This window comes from Camelina sativa, chromosome 20 (genome assembly GCF_030686135.1).
Source record: "Camelina sativa cultivar CO46 ecotype springtype chromosome 20, ASM3068613v1".
NCBI lineage: Eukaryota > Viridiplantae > Streptophyta > Magnoliopsida > Brassicales > Brassicaceae > Camelina > Camelina sativa.
The window spans coordinates 18,372,627-18,389,821 of NC_141899.1; the positions used below are offsets into that span (position 1 = coordinate 18,372,627).

The 17,195-nt window shown below is 39.1% G+C and overlaps 2 protein-coding genes across 2 annotated transcripts; both read left to right on the forward strand.

The window, feature by feature from the left end:
• The first annotated feature begins 185 nt into the window (after positions 1 to 185).
• Positions 186 to 3,116, forward strand: LOC147919132 (uncharacterized). Its single transcript, XM_087506557.1, has 2 exons — positions 186 to 2,538; positions 2,749 to 3,116. The coding sequence occupies exon 1, from the start codon at positions 1,157 to 1,159 to the stop codon at positions 2,144 to 2,146; it is 990 nt and encodes a 329-aa protein (XP_087362683.1). The 5' UTR covers positions 186 to 1,156; the 3' UTR covers positions 2,147 to 2,538; positions 2,749 to 3,116.
• Positions 3,117 to 3,231: 115 nt separating this feature from the next.
• On the forward strand, positions 3,232 to 6,914 carry LOC109131210 (uncharacterized). Its single transcript, XM_019241899.2, has 3 exons — positions 3,232 to 6,235; positions 6,294 to 6,539; positions 6,598 to 6,914. The coding sequence occupies exons 1-3, from the start codon at positions 3,232 to 3,234 to the stop codon at positions 6,912 to 6,914; spliced, it is 3,567 nt and encodes a 1,188-aa protein (XP_019097444.2).
• Positions 6,915 to 17,195: the final 10,281 nt, after the last annotated feature.

Sequence of the window (17,195 nt, forward strand, 5' to 3'; positions counted from 1 at the left end):
TATAATAATAATGTTAAATTTATACAATTTTATTTACTATCAAAATTATATTATTAAATTTTTGGTATTTTTAGACTTCATCCATAGAACATAAGTAATTTAGTAGTACTAGGATCGGACCCGTGCTACAGCGTGGAGGAATATTTACAAAGATATATATGATTCGTAACATAATGAAATATGCTACATATTAATAATAGTGAAAAAAAAGAAAATCTCTCTCGATGGCGATTTCAAAGGCGATCCGTTTCCAGGTTTGAATGTTAGATTCCGACAAGATTGGGGGCGAGGAGTGGATCTCCTACGATCTCTGATTGGTAAGGAGGATCGGAATCAGATCGGAAGTCTGATTTTGTTCGGGCGAAGCTTGATTCTGTTGGTGGCAGATTATGGGTTTTTTGGGGGATTCTTTGTGTTATTCGATCTTCAGGATCCGCATGGGTGGATTTCATATACACATTTATGGGGGAATGGAAAAATGGAGATTGTGGTATTGATTGTGGTATCGGTTGGGGATCTGTGGATGGTTTCGGTGGAGCTCACAATCAGGGGATCTGAGGCTTTGCTTTTAAGTTTTGATATCTTAGTTTCGTTTGGTTGGAGTGGGAGTGAATTCACTTCTCCGGATTTGGGCAGGATTGTTTCTTTATTGTTAGAATCGGGTATCATTACAGAAAATATTGTTTTAGGTGGAATTGATTTATGGATTTCGAAGGATTTGGAGTACGAGGGAATAGTGTTTTTGGTCTCTGTTGGGATTTTGTTTACGTCTTGGGGGTTTAGTTCACGGGATTCTTATCGGATTCGGTTGGGGATTATGCTTTCCATATACTGGTTTGAAAGGTGGATTCTCTTGATTTCTTCTCACGATTGTTCCCAGGATTCTCAGCTGGAAAGTTCTGTTCTCAGGCCTGCAGGGGCATTGATGGTGCGTTTGGGGACGATCTGGTTAGTAATTGGAGTAGATATGCTTTGATTCGTTTTTCTCTTTGGCAAAGGGGTTGGTGTTGAGCTATTTAAGCAGAGGCTTGCGGTTTGTTTACGTATCATCTCACTCTGTTTTGGCTATTCGCTTTTTCTTGCTGGTCCTTTTTCCTTCAATTCTTTCTGGGGTTTTTTTGCGGGTGGTTCTACTCTTCTTTCTCTTGTGCGAGATATGGCTCAACTGGCCTTCAGCAAGAAGAATGCTTCGTTGGTGCGTACCGACACTGTGTCCATCTCCAATTCGGTCTTGGCTCAGAGAATTGAGCAGTTCTCGATGACCCTTATTGGCAGGCTCATGAATCCGGTGTGTCAGAACATGGAGGCCCTGTTAGCTAATTTCCCAAAAATCTGGAAGTTAGAGGAGATGGTGGTTGGCGCAGACTTAGGTCAGGGTGTTTTCCAGTTTAATTTTGAGGCAGAAGAGGATATTCTATCAGTCTTGCAGAATGGTCCATACCATTTTGATGGTTGGATGGTCTCTCTGGTTAGATGGGAGCCAGCCATTTCTTCCTCCTACCCTTCAGCTATCAATTTCTGGGTTAAGGTGTCAGGGATTCCAATGCATCTGTGGGAGGTAGCTACTCTTGAAGCTATTGGTAAGAAGCATGGGAGGATTCAAGAGTTTGATGAGGAAACGGGCAGTCTTTGTGTGTCAGTTAATGGGTTCAATCCGCTGATCTTCAAGATGGTGGTGCCTTTTGCAACTGGGGATGAGATTGTGGTCTCACTTGAGTATGAGAAATTGAATGGGGTTTGTGATCATTGTTCCCGGATCACCCACGATTCAAAGGTTTGTCCAGAGATTCTTAAGGTGACCACAGCCCAAGGTGTGGAAGTGCAGAGGGATAACCGTGGTAGTCAACGGCAATTTCCAATGGTAAAGCAAGAACAACAGCATAATGTTGGGGGTTGGGAAAAGCCTAGGAAGCATGCTAAGAGGGCTCTGAACTTTCAGTCTGTGGATTCTCGTGATTATGGGTATTTCCCTCAGCAACGTTTTGGTGGTAATAGTTCTCACGGTAATGGTTCTCACCGCTCTCGTCAACAAGAGCGTCTACATGGCCAGGCTTGGGGTCAGAAGAGGAGTTTTGGAGAAGTCGCTGGTCGTGAAGATGGTTCTAGTCGAGGTCCGCAATCAGGGCTTTGGGGAAGTTTCGGGTAAGGCTCCTGGTTTTATTTTAAACCGAAAGGGTGCTGGTCCGGCTTGGCCCAAACCTCTTTTTATGGTTAAACAGGCAGCTGTTGTGGAGCATGGGTCGCTGCGGTTGGATAATATTCTGGGGGATTCCAGCTCTAGTGATCCACAAGCGGTCAAGGAATTGGAGGGAAGTTCTCCTAAGGGCGATGAGGGGGCTTCATTGGCTATGGATTTTGAGGTCGATAATGATGATTTGCTGGAAGATGGAGAGTTTGACGATTTGGGTAAGTCTGTTCATAACGTGGATAATAGGGCTTCTCCATTTCAGGGCATTGTGGATAATACGGATCAAAGTTCTGAGGCTAATGTTGATCAAGGTATTGATTCCCAGGATGTGTATGGTAGTGACCCGCAAGGTAATTCTTCTACTTCTGTCTCGGTTGAGCTAGCTGTGGGGGTTGTTCATAAAGCTATGGCAGTATTTTCTATAGATGGGTCAGGTGATCACAAAAGGAAGAATTTTAATAAATATGCTAGGAAGAGTGTTAGTGGTTCTAGGGTACCTAATTTGGCTTCAGCTTCTCCTGCGAAACGTTTACTTGCTAAGGCTTTGTCTAAACCTGCAGGTGAAGGGAATAAACAGAAGTTAGTGGGGAAACAGGGTAACAGTACAGTTGGCGGCAAACCTTCGGATGGGGGACATCAAGGAAAGAAAGGGATGGGGGCTCTCCCGAAACCGCCGGCTAGAACGTGAAGATTCTGAGTTGGAACTGTCAGGGCATAGGGGTGGATCTACAGAAGGATATTTGGGAGATTTGTGGAAGCAGCATCGGCCAGATATTTTGTTTTTATCAGAAACTAAAAAGTGTTTTTCTTATTTACAAAAATTTCAAAAAAATTTTGGTTATAATAATTTGTATACTGTTGACCCCCATGGTTCTAGTGGTGGGTTAGCTTTATTTTTCAAGGATGAAATAAAACTTTCTATTTTATATGATAGTAATCGAATTATTGATGCTCACGCTTCCTTTGGTCAACAATTGGTTTATTTGTCTTTCGTTTATGGGGATCCAATCCCGCAAAATCGGGCAAAGGTTTGGGAGAGGCTAATGGATATTGGGTCTTTCCGGATCGATCCTTGGTTTTTGATTGGTGATTTTAATGAACTGGTTGGGAATCACGAGAAAAAAGGTGGGGCTTTACGGCCTGCTTCCTCTTTTGTGCCTTTTCAAACAATGATTCGGCACTGTGGTATGCTTGAATTCCCGTGTTATGGAGAGCAGTTATCTTGGAGAGGTAATCGTTGTAATAATCAGGTGGTTCGGTGCCGCTTAGATCGTGCTTTAGGAAATGAAGATTGGCATTGTTTTTTCCCAAATTCGAGGGTCGATTATTTGGAGATGGTTGGGTCTGATCATTGTCCTATTTTGGCTACTTGTCTGAAAACAGCCCCTCGCCAGTTTAGGCAGTTTCGGTTTGATAAACGCTGGTTGGGGAAGGATGGACTTCTAGGGGCGGTAGAGTCCGGTTGGGCGCGCACAAATAACTTTCGGGTCCCGGCTTTTGTGGATAAAATTAGGAATTGTCGAAACTCGATTTCGTGGTGGCGAAAAAATAATGTGGCTTCTGGTCCGTCCCTTATCTCTTCACTTAAGGCTGCCCTGCAGGAGGCAAAGATGGATGATTTGATTTCTCAGGATGAGATTCGGGACATTGAGAGAAAACTAAAAGAGGCTTATCGGGATGAGGAGTTGTACTGGCAACAGAAGAGTAGGAAATTTTGGTTACGGGTGGGGGATAAGAATACAAAATATTTTCATGCTTCGACTAAGCAGAGGAGGGTTCGGAATAAGATTGTTGGGTTATTTGGTCCGGATAATGTCTGGGATGAGTCACCTTTGGGAATAGAGACTATAGCCTCCAGATATTTTGAGGATTTGTTTAAAAGATCTGATGTAAGTGGTATTTCAGATATACTTCAAGAGATCTCACCTATCACTACAGATGCTATGAACCGAAGTCTAACAAGGGAAGTTACGGAGGCGGAGGTTCGGAAAGCTTTATTTGCTATGCATCCGGAGAAATCTCCAGGCCCTGATGGTATGACGGCTTTATTTTTTCAACGATTCTGGCCTTCTTTAAAAGGAGATTTGGTGGCCTTGGTTAAAAACTTTTTCAGGACGGGTGGTTTTGACCCTCGCCTCAATGAGACAAATATTTGTCTCATTCCTAAGGTGGATCAACCACAACGTATGACGGAATTTCGGCCTATCAGCCTTTGTAATGTGAGCTATAAGATTATTTCGAAAGTTTTATATTTTCGGCTGAAGCGGTTTTTACCGTTGTTGGTCTCAGAGACACAATCGGCCTTTGTGTCGGGCCGGTTGATTACTGATAATATCCTAGTGGCCCAGGAAATGTTTCACGGGTTAAATACTAATCCACGCTGTAAGTCGGAGTTTTTGGCTTTTAAAACGGATATGAGTAAAGCGTATGACCGGGTTGAATGGGATTTTTTGGAAGCGGTGATGATTAAATTAGGTTTTGATAGGCGGTGGATTTCATGGATTATGTGGTGTGTTTCTTTGGTGTCGTATCAAGTTCTCCTAAATGGGCAACCTCAGGGATCCATTTTACCAAAGAGGGGTTTACGTCAGGGTGATCCTCTTTCTCCCTATTTGTTTATTCTTTGTACAGAGGTCTTGATTGCGAATATTAAAAAGGCGGAACGGGAGAAGAGACTTACAGGAATTTCAATTGCTCGGGATTGTCCCTCGATCTCACATCTTTTGTTTGCGGATGATAGTCTGTTCTTTTGTAAGGCAGAGGAGTCTGAATGTAAAGTGGTAATGGATATTATAGGTAACTATGGGAAAGCTTCGGGTCAAGAGGTAAACTTAGAGAAATCGTCCATTATGTTCGGTAAGAAAGTGCCGGCTGATGTAAGGTCTCGGATTAAAATAGTTATTGGTATCTCCAGAGAGGGTGGAATGGGTTCTTATTTGGGTATTCCTGAGAATCTACAGGGTTCGAAGACTGAAGTTTTCAGATATGTTAATGATCGCTTAGATGATCGAGTTAATGGCTGGTCGGCGAAGATTCTATCAAAAGGAGGTAAAGAGATTATGATAAAATCAGTTGCGTTAGCTCTTCCGACACATGTCATGTCATGTTATAAATTGACACAGGAGTTAACGTCCAGTCTTACGAGTGCTATTTCAAAATTCTGGTGGAAGTCTAATGATAAGGCCAGAGGTATGCATTGGGTAGCTTGGGATAAATTGTGTAAGGATAAATGCGATGGGGGCTTGGGTTTCCGTGCTCTGGAAGAATTTAATGATGCAATGCTGGCTAAGCAGTATTGGAGGCTGATCCATTATCTGAATTCGTTGATGGCTCGGGTGATGCGTGGTCGATATTTCAGGAGAAAACATCCTCTATTGGCGACTAAACCTTACTCTCCATCCTTTGCATGGAGGAGCATTTTCTCGACAAAGGGATTAGTGGAAAGAGGGGCAAGGTGGCTCGTAGGGTCGGGGAGTAACATTTCGGTTTGGCGAGATCCGTGGATCCCGGATCATCAGCCAAGACCGGCGAATGGCAGGGGGAGAGTACTTCATCCTAACCTGATGGTAAACCACCTAATTAATCCCCTAACTTTGGATTGGCACTTGCCTATTTTCGAGGAGTTTTTGGATCCAGCAGACATTCAGCTTGTACGGAGTCTGACGGTCAGTAAGTCTTTGACTTCGGACAGAGTGATTTGGCATTACACTAAGTCCGGTAAGTATTCAGTAAAATCTGGTTATAGACTAGCACGGGAGTTACATAAGGAAGTCGTGTACGGGCCGACATGCACAGCTTTACGGGCACAAGCATGGAAACTTGATGTCCCCTCAAAGGTCCAACATTTTTTCTGGCAGGTGGCGTCTGGGACACTTCCTGTGAAGGAACGGCTCGCGCACCGGGGTGTCCGATGCGATGATATGTGTCTGCGGTGCGGTTCAGAGGTGGAGACTATCAATCACGCTCTTTTTAAGTGTGTTTCGTTCGTGTTTAATTTGGGAGTTATCTTCGGTCCAGTTGTCGCTGACTGGCTTTCCTTTTGGATCTGTGTACTCTAATTTAGATTTTCTTTACTCCAACACCTTTTCTAATTCTGGGGGTTCAGGCATTGGTTATAGGTTGCCTTGGATATTATGGACAATTTGGAAAGATAGGAACAACAAGGTGTTTGAAGGAATTGAAGCAGAGCCTATGGATATTATAAATCAGGCGTTAAACGATAAACTTTTTTGGGAGGAGGCCAAGTCTTTCTCTGCGGATTATTTGGTCCCCCAGCCTCCTCTGGAGGTAAGGAATTCTTCGAATTGTTGCCAGGTTGATGGCTCCTGGAAAGGTTCGGATCCTTTGGAAGGTTTGGGATGGTGGTATGGTACTAATGATGATAAGATTATTTTTTTGGGAGCTCGCAGTTTGCGACGTAGTCTTGATATGGGCTATGGAGTCTCTTCGTGCGGCAGGGATAGATTGTCCCAATTTTGAGTCTGATAGCTCAGAGTTGGTGGCGATGGTGCAGGCTCCCGACGACTGGCCAGCCTTCTCGCATTTGTTGGAAGAATTCCATTCGCTAAGTTCATCCTTCTCCTCCTTCACTTTGACCCAGATTCCGAGGACTTCTAATGTGCGAGCTGATTGTCTGGCGCGCTCTTCTAGATCTTTAGTTTTTGCACTTACTTTTGTAAACTCTTCACTTCCAAATTGGGCAACCAATTCTGGAGTCACCTTTTAATTTATTTAAATGTTTGGTTGAAAAAAAAAAAATATATGCTACATAACTATAATATATGGTCGATTATAAAGAATCATATTTGTGTAATAAATTTATATAAAATAGTATATTAAAAGATGAGTATATATTCGTAAAAAGAATTTTTTCAAAAGTTGTAAAGATTGCATTCGTACAAATTACACACTCACAATGTAAAGATTGCATTTGTAAAAATTACACTCACAATGTATGTTAAGGAGTAACATAAAATAACCCAGAGTAAGTAGATTGTATTAAAAGTTTATTCTTAAATAAGTAATATAAAAAGTATGATACTGTTAAGCTAAATTTTTTACATGTTTTGTCCCGTTGAAAATTACATATATACCTTCAAAAATGAATTTAAATTAATTAGTCCAATGATTTTAAGATGTTTTGACCCATTGAAAAACTACATATATATCTATAAAAATAAATTTTATTAACTACTCCAACAATATATCAATGATGGAGAAATCGAAATATGATTTGTCATAAAGAGCAAAGAATAGACTTAGAAAATACTCTATATCAGAAGAATTAATTTTTATATATTCATAAAAAAAAATTATTTGTGAACAGAAATATATTTATCACTGACTATATGACGGATAGTTTGGATAAATTACTCTACAATTAAAAACTGGATTTATGTATTCAATTAAATATTATGAATATTTTGAATTGATGTTTCAAACAAATACAACATTAGGAATGCATTAAATTTGTTTGGATCTTGTGATCATGGTCTCTCCTTTCTTTAACCCCCTGATTTCCTAGGGCATATTTTAAAAAGTTAACTATAACTTTAGATATAAGAAAAAATGAAAAGGATATATATATATATATATATATATATATATATAACCTGAAAAAATCAATATAAATTATAATTCAGTTTGAAAAAATCAAAGGATATATATATATATAACCTGAAAAAATCAATATAAATTATAATTCAGTTTGATAGTTATAATTTAGTTTCATATACGTATATATCCGTATCACATAAGAACATATGAGTTTGATATAATAACAATTTTAGATGTCCCTGCAAAATACTAAAAAACATTAATTTACATAATAATGGATTAAAAAAAAACTTATTGCAAACACATAGATGGGATGATGAAAGCTACATTATTAAACAAATAGCTATCAAAAATGCTAGAAAATTTACAAAAAGTTATTTTACCTTAAGAGAAATGATTTGCTCTACATGACTACACACCTGAAAAAGATTCTAAGATTAAAAAGATTAGATAAGTCATATGTACTAAATCCTAGGATCGGCCCTGTCTACAGACCTGAAAAAAAAATGAGATTAAAAAGATTAGCTACCCCATATGTACTAAACAGTAAGAATAATAAATCATTTGCTTGCAAATTAAAAAAAAAATTGCAAATGATAAATTCTCTATGATATTGATGAACAACTATGATAATAAAAATGATAAGCGTCGCTGTAAAGATGCAAATGATCGATTATCAATTATCAATTTATAGGCTAAAAAGAGTGGCTAATCATTATCACAAATTAGAGTATATTCTCTTAATATATTCTAATATTAATTTGTTGATTAATTTGGTAATCAAATTTAGAGATATAAAAAAATATTTAAGAAATTAAAATGTGTCATAAAGTTTTGAGAACACTCTTTGTTTTCTTACAGGATTTGTTTGTGTTACCAATTTACAATTACCAATCATTTTTTAATTTTCTTTTAATATTTGACATCACCAATCAGTTGTATGGAGTTCACATGGGTACTAATAAACCATCCCTATAAAAAAACACATTTCCAATTCACCAAAAACTTGTGCCGATGGTTCTCTACCCAATCACTATCAGTTTACACGTTTGCGCAGTTTTTGACTTTTTCTATTATTCGCTCACCGACTAATACACCAAACGGCGCCGCAACGGTAGTTGAGAAACAAACAACCTTTTAAAGGAGTTCAAAACCATGTGGGAACAACATAAACCGTCGATTACCAAAAACATGTGAAGGTCCAACACTAAAGAAGAAACAGCTGTTATTGCTTATTCCCCAGGCTGGAAAACAAAAACAAAAAATACAATTAGGACAGCCTGCCCTAACTCTTCTCCGCGTCTGCCCGAACCTCTTTATATACTCTCACCTCCACTTCATGTTTACTACAAAACATTCTCATTTCACTTCCTTCTTCAATCTTCAGCAATTTTTGAATCATATATTCCAATACTTAGAAAATGGCGATTTCCAAATCTTCCTTTGTTCCTCTCATGTTTGCGATGTTTTACCTATCTGTTACCATCGTCTCTGCTCAATCAGTTGAGTCTCCTGCACCTAGTCCTACTTCTGGATCCGGTGTGATTTTGCCTTCGTTCGTTGTAGCTGTCGCGGCTCTTATTTTTGGCTCTGCACTTAGCATCTAAAACTCTTAAGTATATGAGACTTTGATTCTATTTCTGTATACATTTTTCTCTATGAGACTATTGTTTCCATTTGTTGACCATTTTATTTATTTATGTGGATGTTTGCTATGTATGAGTTGATTCTCTAGGATTATTATAATATATCTCGATAATACTAAAACTATAAATAATTAATATTGTAATTGAGAACCTCTCATACGAAGGAAAAACGGCTTTTTCATACTTTGACATTTCCAATATGTTCGATTCATACATCGGACTATTGGGTATGCGGAAACATACATTGACTCTTAAATTATTTGAATTACATACTTGAATTTATAGTTTTGTGCTTAAATATACATAAACGTGATTAATTAGTAACTATGTTAATTTTGCCATTAGGCCAATCTGACGGGAATCCGTGTGAAGAAAATATCAAAACGACGTTTAGACGAACTACTTAACCAGTAGGAAAATAACAACTTTTATAATTTAATGAACAAAGAATCATTATATTTTGTTTCTTCTTCTTTTTCAAGAAAAAAAATACCATCGTTCATTTGCTGTTCATTTTAACTCGAGAACAATGTTCTTTTTTTGTCAACCATTGGGTCACAACAGGCTGGTCTATTAGCAAAATCCCTATATACGTATGACTTACCATTGGTCACTGCACTAAGTTCACTTCACGACTCGAGAACAATGTTTTAGATCCAGTTTTTTTTTCTCTCTCTCTTTTAACTCTTTGGTTTTCCCAGATCTTCATGGAGGGTCTGAGTTATCGATGGTGCAGCGCTTGGCTTCTCTGCAGTGGTTGCTAGTTGTGGTTATTTGTGAATCAGATCTGTAAAAGAAATTGATGATTGGGTATCTAGGAATTTGTTTGTAACACCCGCGAACCATTTTTTTGGTATTTTGGTGAGGGTGTCGATCGACACCACATGAGGTGTCGATCGACACTGATTGTTTCTGGTTCGACCGGTTCGATTTAATTATCGATTTGGACCGGTTTGGTTTAGGGAAAACCACTAAACCGCGATATTTAAGTGTTTTGTCGACCAGAAGGGCTTTGGGGAAGTTCTTTTGTTGCCGCTTTGTTGTTTTTGAGAGAAAAGGAGGAAAAGTGTGTTCTTGAGCTTTTTGGTGATTTTTGGTGAGATTCTTGGCTGTTCTTGAGAGATTGGAAGCTAGGAAGGATCTAGAAGCTTGCTAAGAGTGAGGGAATTCGTTCTTATTGGTCAGAATCTTTCTGCAGAGAGGTACAAGCAAAGTGTGATCGTGAAATCAAGGCAATGAAGAGGAGGATGTTCTAGGGACTCGATTGGATGTTGTCTGGTATTGCTAGGTTGCTAGAGTTGAGTCATTAGAAACATTGCTAGGTTGCTGGTTTCATGTTTTCTGATGATTGGTTATTGGATTATTGATTATCTTGTTATTGGATATTGCGATGCTATAGTATTGGTTTATTTATTGGATATTATTGGATATTGTTATTCCGCTGTTGATTGTGAATGTGGTTAGATGGCTAGTGGGTATGGGACCACTAGTTATAGTTTAATTATTATATTAATATATTTATTATTTGAAAAAAAAAAAGGTCGGTCTTTTCACTTTTCTTATGAAATCTAAAAATTAAATTGGAAACAAAAACAAGCTTGACCATATGGATTTAGTAGCCCTAATTCATTTTCACCCTCCGTCTCCGTCTTCATTTTAGTAGTTCTCAGTGCCGCCACCTCTGAAAAGTAAAGTGAGAAAAAGGTCACCGTCAACCATGGAGAAATAGGAAGAGGAGAAGAAGAAGAAACACAAAATACGATACATTACATGTTTACTAAAAGACAACAAATGGTTAATGTCATAGCGGTTAAGTACCTCGCTAGATACTGATCGAGTCCAGACTTCTACAATTTTGTTTTTCCGAATGATGCCATTTTGGTATTTTCTTCACAACATCAGATTGGTCTAACAGCAAAATTAACAGAATTACTAATTAATTACGTTTTTGTATATTTAAGCACAAAATTATAAGTCCATATATGTGATACAAATATTTTAAGAATCAATGTATGTTTCCTCATACCCAATAGTCAGATGTATTAATCAAACATATTGAAATTATCCAGACATGAAAAAACCGTTTTTCTCTCATACGAATCACTTAAATTTTGGTCTCACGGCATCTGTTAGTGTTATTAAATTTGCATTAGATCCTGTTTCTTTCTTTTTTTGTTGGCTAATATGCGAAGCATATTCTGCACTCTATTTTCATTGTGGTTGGCGATAAGAGATAAACTCGGTGAACCAAATGAAACCAGAAAATATCCTCTTTCAGAAAAAAAGACCAGAAAATATATCATTTTAGTTTGCCATTAATCTTGTACAGTTTGAACCAAATTTTGTGGTCGCTTTCTTGGAAATATAAACACACTAGATTGCTCAATTTTTAGCTCGATAGATTTAAACAGCGAATGGGTAATAGTAGTACATAGAAGATCGACTCCACCAAGACTAAATTGTTACTTGTAAGATTTTTGAGAGTAGTTAAAAGTTAGAACTAAGAAATGTTTTGGGCTTTTAGTTACCAAATAAAACAAATAACGTAAACAATATTAAAACGATTGATTAAACCATAAGATAAATGTAACATGTTTCAGGAAATTCATTAGGAATAAATTAAAACTAGAAAAATAATTCTTGGATTAAAAAACAAAAACTAATTGGTTGGCAAAATAATTTCAAAGTTGGTATATTTATCTTGTATGAAAATGATAAAATGAAACTAGTACGCCTTTGAGTTTGGTTCAGTTTGGTTTTCGTTGGATTTTATTTTTCTCATCCCATGACTTAATGTAGTATATAAAAAATAGAAAAATATCTTAAAATAACAATAAATATTTATTAAGTTTGATCATCTTTAACGAATAACTAAATTTTTTCGGTTCTCTCTAAAAACTTTTTCTCTCCCTTCTCTCTAAAAAGTAAATTTCATATCTGAGTTCATCGCCTCTCCGGTCTGCCCTTCCGGCGCCGGAGAGGGCTCCTTCCTCTTCCTTTTAGCTTCTTTGTTCCTCCCGACAGCGCCTTTCTCATCTGTAAGGTGGTCCTCCGTTTTTCTGGCCACTCGGGTTGGTGGTTTTTGGTGAGTTGGTGGCGCGTGAAGCGAAGCCTCCTTTGGTGGTGACTGCTGGTGAAGGTTCAGTGAAGTTGCTTGAGGACGGCAATGAATCTGTGACTAGATCTAGCGGATCTGGTTTGGAGTACTCGTGTGTCAGTCTTCTTCTCCGATGGGTTCGATGGCTTTAGATGAGCAGAGAAGTTTCTTCTCTTTCCAGCAAAAGCGGTGCTTTGCAGGTTGGGTTTGGTGTCGATGTCAGGTAAGGAGGGCGGCGCTTAATTGAAGGTTTTGGATCTGCTTGAGGAACGCAGAGGTGGGTAGATCTCTTCTCCGGCAACAGAGGTGTGGCTACGTCTCCCAACCGATGCGACTGTGGCTTCTTGTTTAGCGGTTCGAGAAGCTTCTGATCAAGTCGCGGTGGCTCGCGGTGGAGCTTCTCGGGGTTCAACCGCCCATTCAAAGCTGCAGTTCGCGGCGGAAGTCGGCTGGGAGTCAGGAGGGTTAAGTTGCGGTGTTTCAGTGGTTAACTATGGAGGTTGGCAGCTTCTGGGCTCTCGTGGGATTCCGAGATACAGAGGATGGATTGGACCACCACCGTCTGTAAACCGCCACGATTCTTGTCTCCACCGGACCGGATTGAAGAGTTGCTACCTGAAGGAAGCGGTTGTCGCCGGAGCTAGAAGGAAGGTGTTAGATCTGATGAAGCAGGTTGCTAGGAATGGGACTTGACTTCGCGGAGCCTGAGATTGGACGTTGGAACTGGCCGGAAGATTTGTAGCAGGTCAGGTGGGTTCGCCGGAGAAGAGAACCTGATGGATCTTGGTTGCTTCCATCAATGGTCTCAAACTGGTGAATCCGCCGCAAAGCCGTCGATCCAACCACCGGTGTTACTGTTCAAGCATCCGTCTCAGGTCATTCAGCAGGATCCGATCCTTCTTTCCGGCAAAGGCTTAGATGTCGTTTTTCTTCTTTTGTATCTGTTGGACTTTAACATGTAATCCAAGGCCAAGCCCTTTTTTTGGGAAGACTCATTTAAAAGTTATAAATATAATGATAATTAAAAAAAAAAAAAAAAAAAAGTTTGATCATCTTTATTTGTTTTTTATTCAATACAGTAGGTAGAACCGTAGAAGACACTCCTTACCTATGGAGTAAGTAGAAAGATGAGACATGAAGATGATCTTGATGGGCATAAAGTGGTTTGGGTTTTTCATGCAAGCCTCTTCCTGAGTTCCTGTGGTGGTTGTTGAAGGAGAACTTCTAGTGAAGGAGATCTTGGGTTCTTGGTGGTGTCTCTTAAGAACGACTGGTACCATAAGTGTTGTAAGTTGATTCATAGCTTAATCCTACAAAAGAGAAACAGAGAAGAGCTTAGAAGAGTAAGTAACAGAAGAAGACGTTGAAGGGAAGAAGAAGCGTTGGTCGCAGGAAGAAGAAGAAGAAGAAAGGAGAAAAAGGCCTTTGGACCATAAAAGTGTTGAAGCCCAATGTTAATGGGTTTGGTTGTTTTATCCAATGTGTTTAGGTTAGAAGTAGTATTAGTATAAATATGTTGTATTGTTGTAAGAGACATGCATGTGAGATTAAAGAGAAAGAGGTTGTAGTGGCTAAACCTAATCTCTAAGAGATCCATCAAGAACAAGTAACAATGTAGACATACAAGAGAGATCTCTCTAATTGTTCTAGAGGGTTTGTGAGTGATAAACAAATCAAGAACAATGGAGAGATGAGATGAATCTAACCTCTAAAGAGAAGTGAGGTCAAGATTCCACCATCAGCTACCACAAAGAATTTTACATCGTACCTTCAAGAGCATCCAAGAAGGCGAGGAGGTCTCTGGAAGAAGCTGTGGAGATAGTGCGGATGTGAAGACAGAGTTGTGGGGTGATTTCTTTTCTTGTTCTGACATGGTGAAGTGAAGCTTGAAGACGCTTGTAGAAGTTGAGAATCTGTGTGGTTCTCCAACTGAAACAAGAAGAAGCCAGAGGTTAGAGTAAGACTAAAGCTAATAGAGGTGTAAGGAATCAAACAAACAAAGTCGGACAGAGCCGAGGTTGATGATTCAAGAAACCAAAAAAAAAGGCTAAGATTAGAGAAAAACCTTTGTGAAAAAAAAAAAAAAAAAGGCTTGCAGCAGAAGAAGCTGAAGCAAAAGAGGAAGAGAGGCACCACATCAATGGTGTCAAAGAAGAGTGGGGCTGAAGTAGAGAAGAAACTCAGTCACCAAGTGAAAGAAACTGCAGCCATGGAAACAAATTCTCATCAGGTTAGTGTGCATAAAACTAGTGTTCAAAGATCAACAATACTCAAATTCAAAAAGAGATGGATTGAGAAAGAAGGTTGAGGCTGAGAACAAACCTATGTAGCATCAAACCATGAGGGAGAGGGAGATTGTTGTGGCTGAAGCAGAAGAAGAGAAGCTCCACATCTGTGATGAAGGATGAGAACCGCAAAGGTTCAAATTCTGAAAGGGATAAACCAGCATCAAGATGATCTTAAACCTGCAACGGGTTTGAGAAGAAGGACTTCACTTTGAAAGGTCTAAAGCTGATTAATGAAGAGTATTCTTCTGGTGAGAAGCATAGAAGCTCAAATCAAAAGAGAAACTGAACCTGTTGAATCGAAAAGTCGATGACATGGCTCAGAGTATTGAGAAGCAGAAGACTGTGAGTGAAGTTGAAGATCAGAGAGGTATGCTCTAGTTTTTGGACATGTCATGTTTGATTAGTAAGGTTGTGCTAGAGATTCTGAAAAACCAAACAGACCGAGGTTAGTGAGAGCTTTAGGTGATGGTGGAGAGAACCAAACAGACTAAAGTCAACCGAAGTGATGGTTCACAGAACGCAAAAGACACAACTTGGTGATCAAAGTAGACTTAAGGTAAAGAAAGAGAGAATGCATACATGTGGTTGAGAGAGAGGCACAAACTACTGTTGGATAAGCAGAGATCAAAGTAAAACCAGAAGGAGTGCTCACCTAAGAGTGAAAGGGAGCAACAAACTGGTTAGAAAGAGAAAGATCAAAGCTGAAACCAAACAGAAGAACAAAGAGAGGACAGATATATTTGCAAAAGGAGGAAATTGGATCCACAAAGATTCAGACTAAGAGGGAGATTCAAAGAGCTAGCTTGCGAATGAGCTAAGTCGACATTGTGAAAGAAGAATGATTGAAGATGTCGGAGGAGAAGCAAAAGCAAGGCAAAGCAAAAAGAGAGAATCCACTCCAAACACAAGAGAACGAAGAAAGCTCACCTGGAAGGGAGCTGAAGAAGGCTGCAAGGAATGGCCTATGAAGACGTAAGGAAGCTTGCGGAGGAGTCGTGATGAACGGTCATGGATCAGACTTGCAGGAGACGGAGATAAAGCCACAAGGCTGAATTACCTGCAAGAAAGAAGAGAAACATGGAGAGAAAGCGAAGGAAAACTGTCAAGAGGTGACAAAGAGATTCGCAAAAGAATAAGCTTACCTGAGAGGAAGCAGAAACAAATTGCAGAAAGAAGAGAAAGAGATCGACAGAGGCTACAAAGGAAAAGAGACACAAGAGAGTTTCCGCCCCATAGCGCCTGCAGAAGACGGAGGAAAGAAGAAAAAAGCTCAATACATGGAGAATAAGAGTAAGAGGGAGATCTAAGGCAGAGGTATGCACAAAATAAAATAATCTGCAGGGAAAGAGTCTCAAATTGAAAAGCTCATGAAGAATGAGACGATGAGGGAGCAAGTGAACTTACCATGAGCCTTGCTGATGTCGTGAGATGATTCGTCCAAGGGATGAAAGAACTTTCCAGAGAACAACCAAGAGCGAAAGAGAGAAGGGATTCAAATCCCTAATTTAAATTTTTGAGGATTAAGCAAATAAATCAAGAGGGAGTGTTGGAAGTTGATTCATAGCTTAATCCAACAAAAGAGAAACAGAGAAGAGCTTAGAAGAGTAAGCAACAGAAGAAGACGTTGAAGGGAAGAAGAAGCGTTGGTCGCAGGAAGAAGAAGAAGAAGAAAGGAGAAAAAAGGCCTTTGGGCCATAAAAGTGTTGAAGCCCAATGTTAATGGGTTTGGTTGTTTTATCCAATGTGTTTAGGTTAGAAGTAGTATTAGTATAAATATGTTGTATTGTTGTAAGAGACATGCATGTGAGATTAAAGAGAAAGAGGTTGTAGTGGCTAAACCTAATCTCTAAGAGATCCATCAAGAACAAGTAACAATGTAGACATACAAGAGAGATCTCTCTAATTGTTCTAGAGGGTTTGTGAGTGATAAACAAATCAAGAACAATGGAGAGATGAGATGAATCTAACCTCTAAAGAGAAGTGAGGTCAAGATTCCAACAATAAGCCAGATGCTTTGAGATCTCTATCAGCGACATTGTTGTCGAAATCAACGTAACTGAGTCCGAATCTTACTGTAAAAGCCATTGCAGGATTCGTAATTATCCCCAAGACCAAGCAAAGTATCCTTTCACGTTGACACCCTTCTCCCTAAAAAAAAGAACAACCATTAAATGCTTGCGTCTGACTTATCATACTGACATGTATTTGTTATATATGTAAAGGAAAATGGAAGAAGAATATGATTCACTCACTTGATGACCTTACGGAGAAAACATAGATGACTGCATAGATAATCAATCCGCTTGTAATCGTGAAATGCCTCTGTAAAGGTTATGTTACAGTTCTCGGTGACATATATTAAAGGGTCACCGTATTTGATTTTGAAATACTCCATTACGTGATAAATGCCTTTTGGGTGG

Bases quoted from the DNA above. Each gene is read 5' to 3' on its own strand.
- LOC109131210 (XM_019241899.2), top strand. From the start codon at position 3,232: ATGGATATTGGGTCTTTCCGGATCGATCCTTGGTTTTTGATTGGTGAT. The intron at 6,236-6,293 runs GTGTACTCTAAT...CTGGGGGTTCAG, and splicing joins CTGGCTTTCCTTTTGGATCT to GCATTGGTTATAGGTTGCCT. The intron at 6,540-6,597 runs GTTTGGGATGGT...GGGAGCTCGCAG, and splicing joins AGGTTCGGATCCTTTGGAAG to TTTGCGACGTAGTCTTGATA.
- LOC147919132 (XM_087506557.1), top strand. From the start codon at position 1,157: ATGGCTCAACTGGCCTTCAGCAAGAAGAATGCTTCGTTGGTGCGTACC.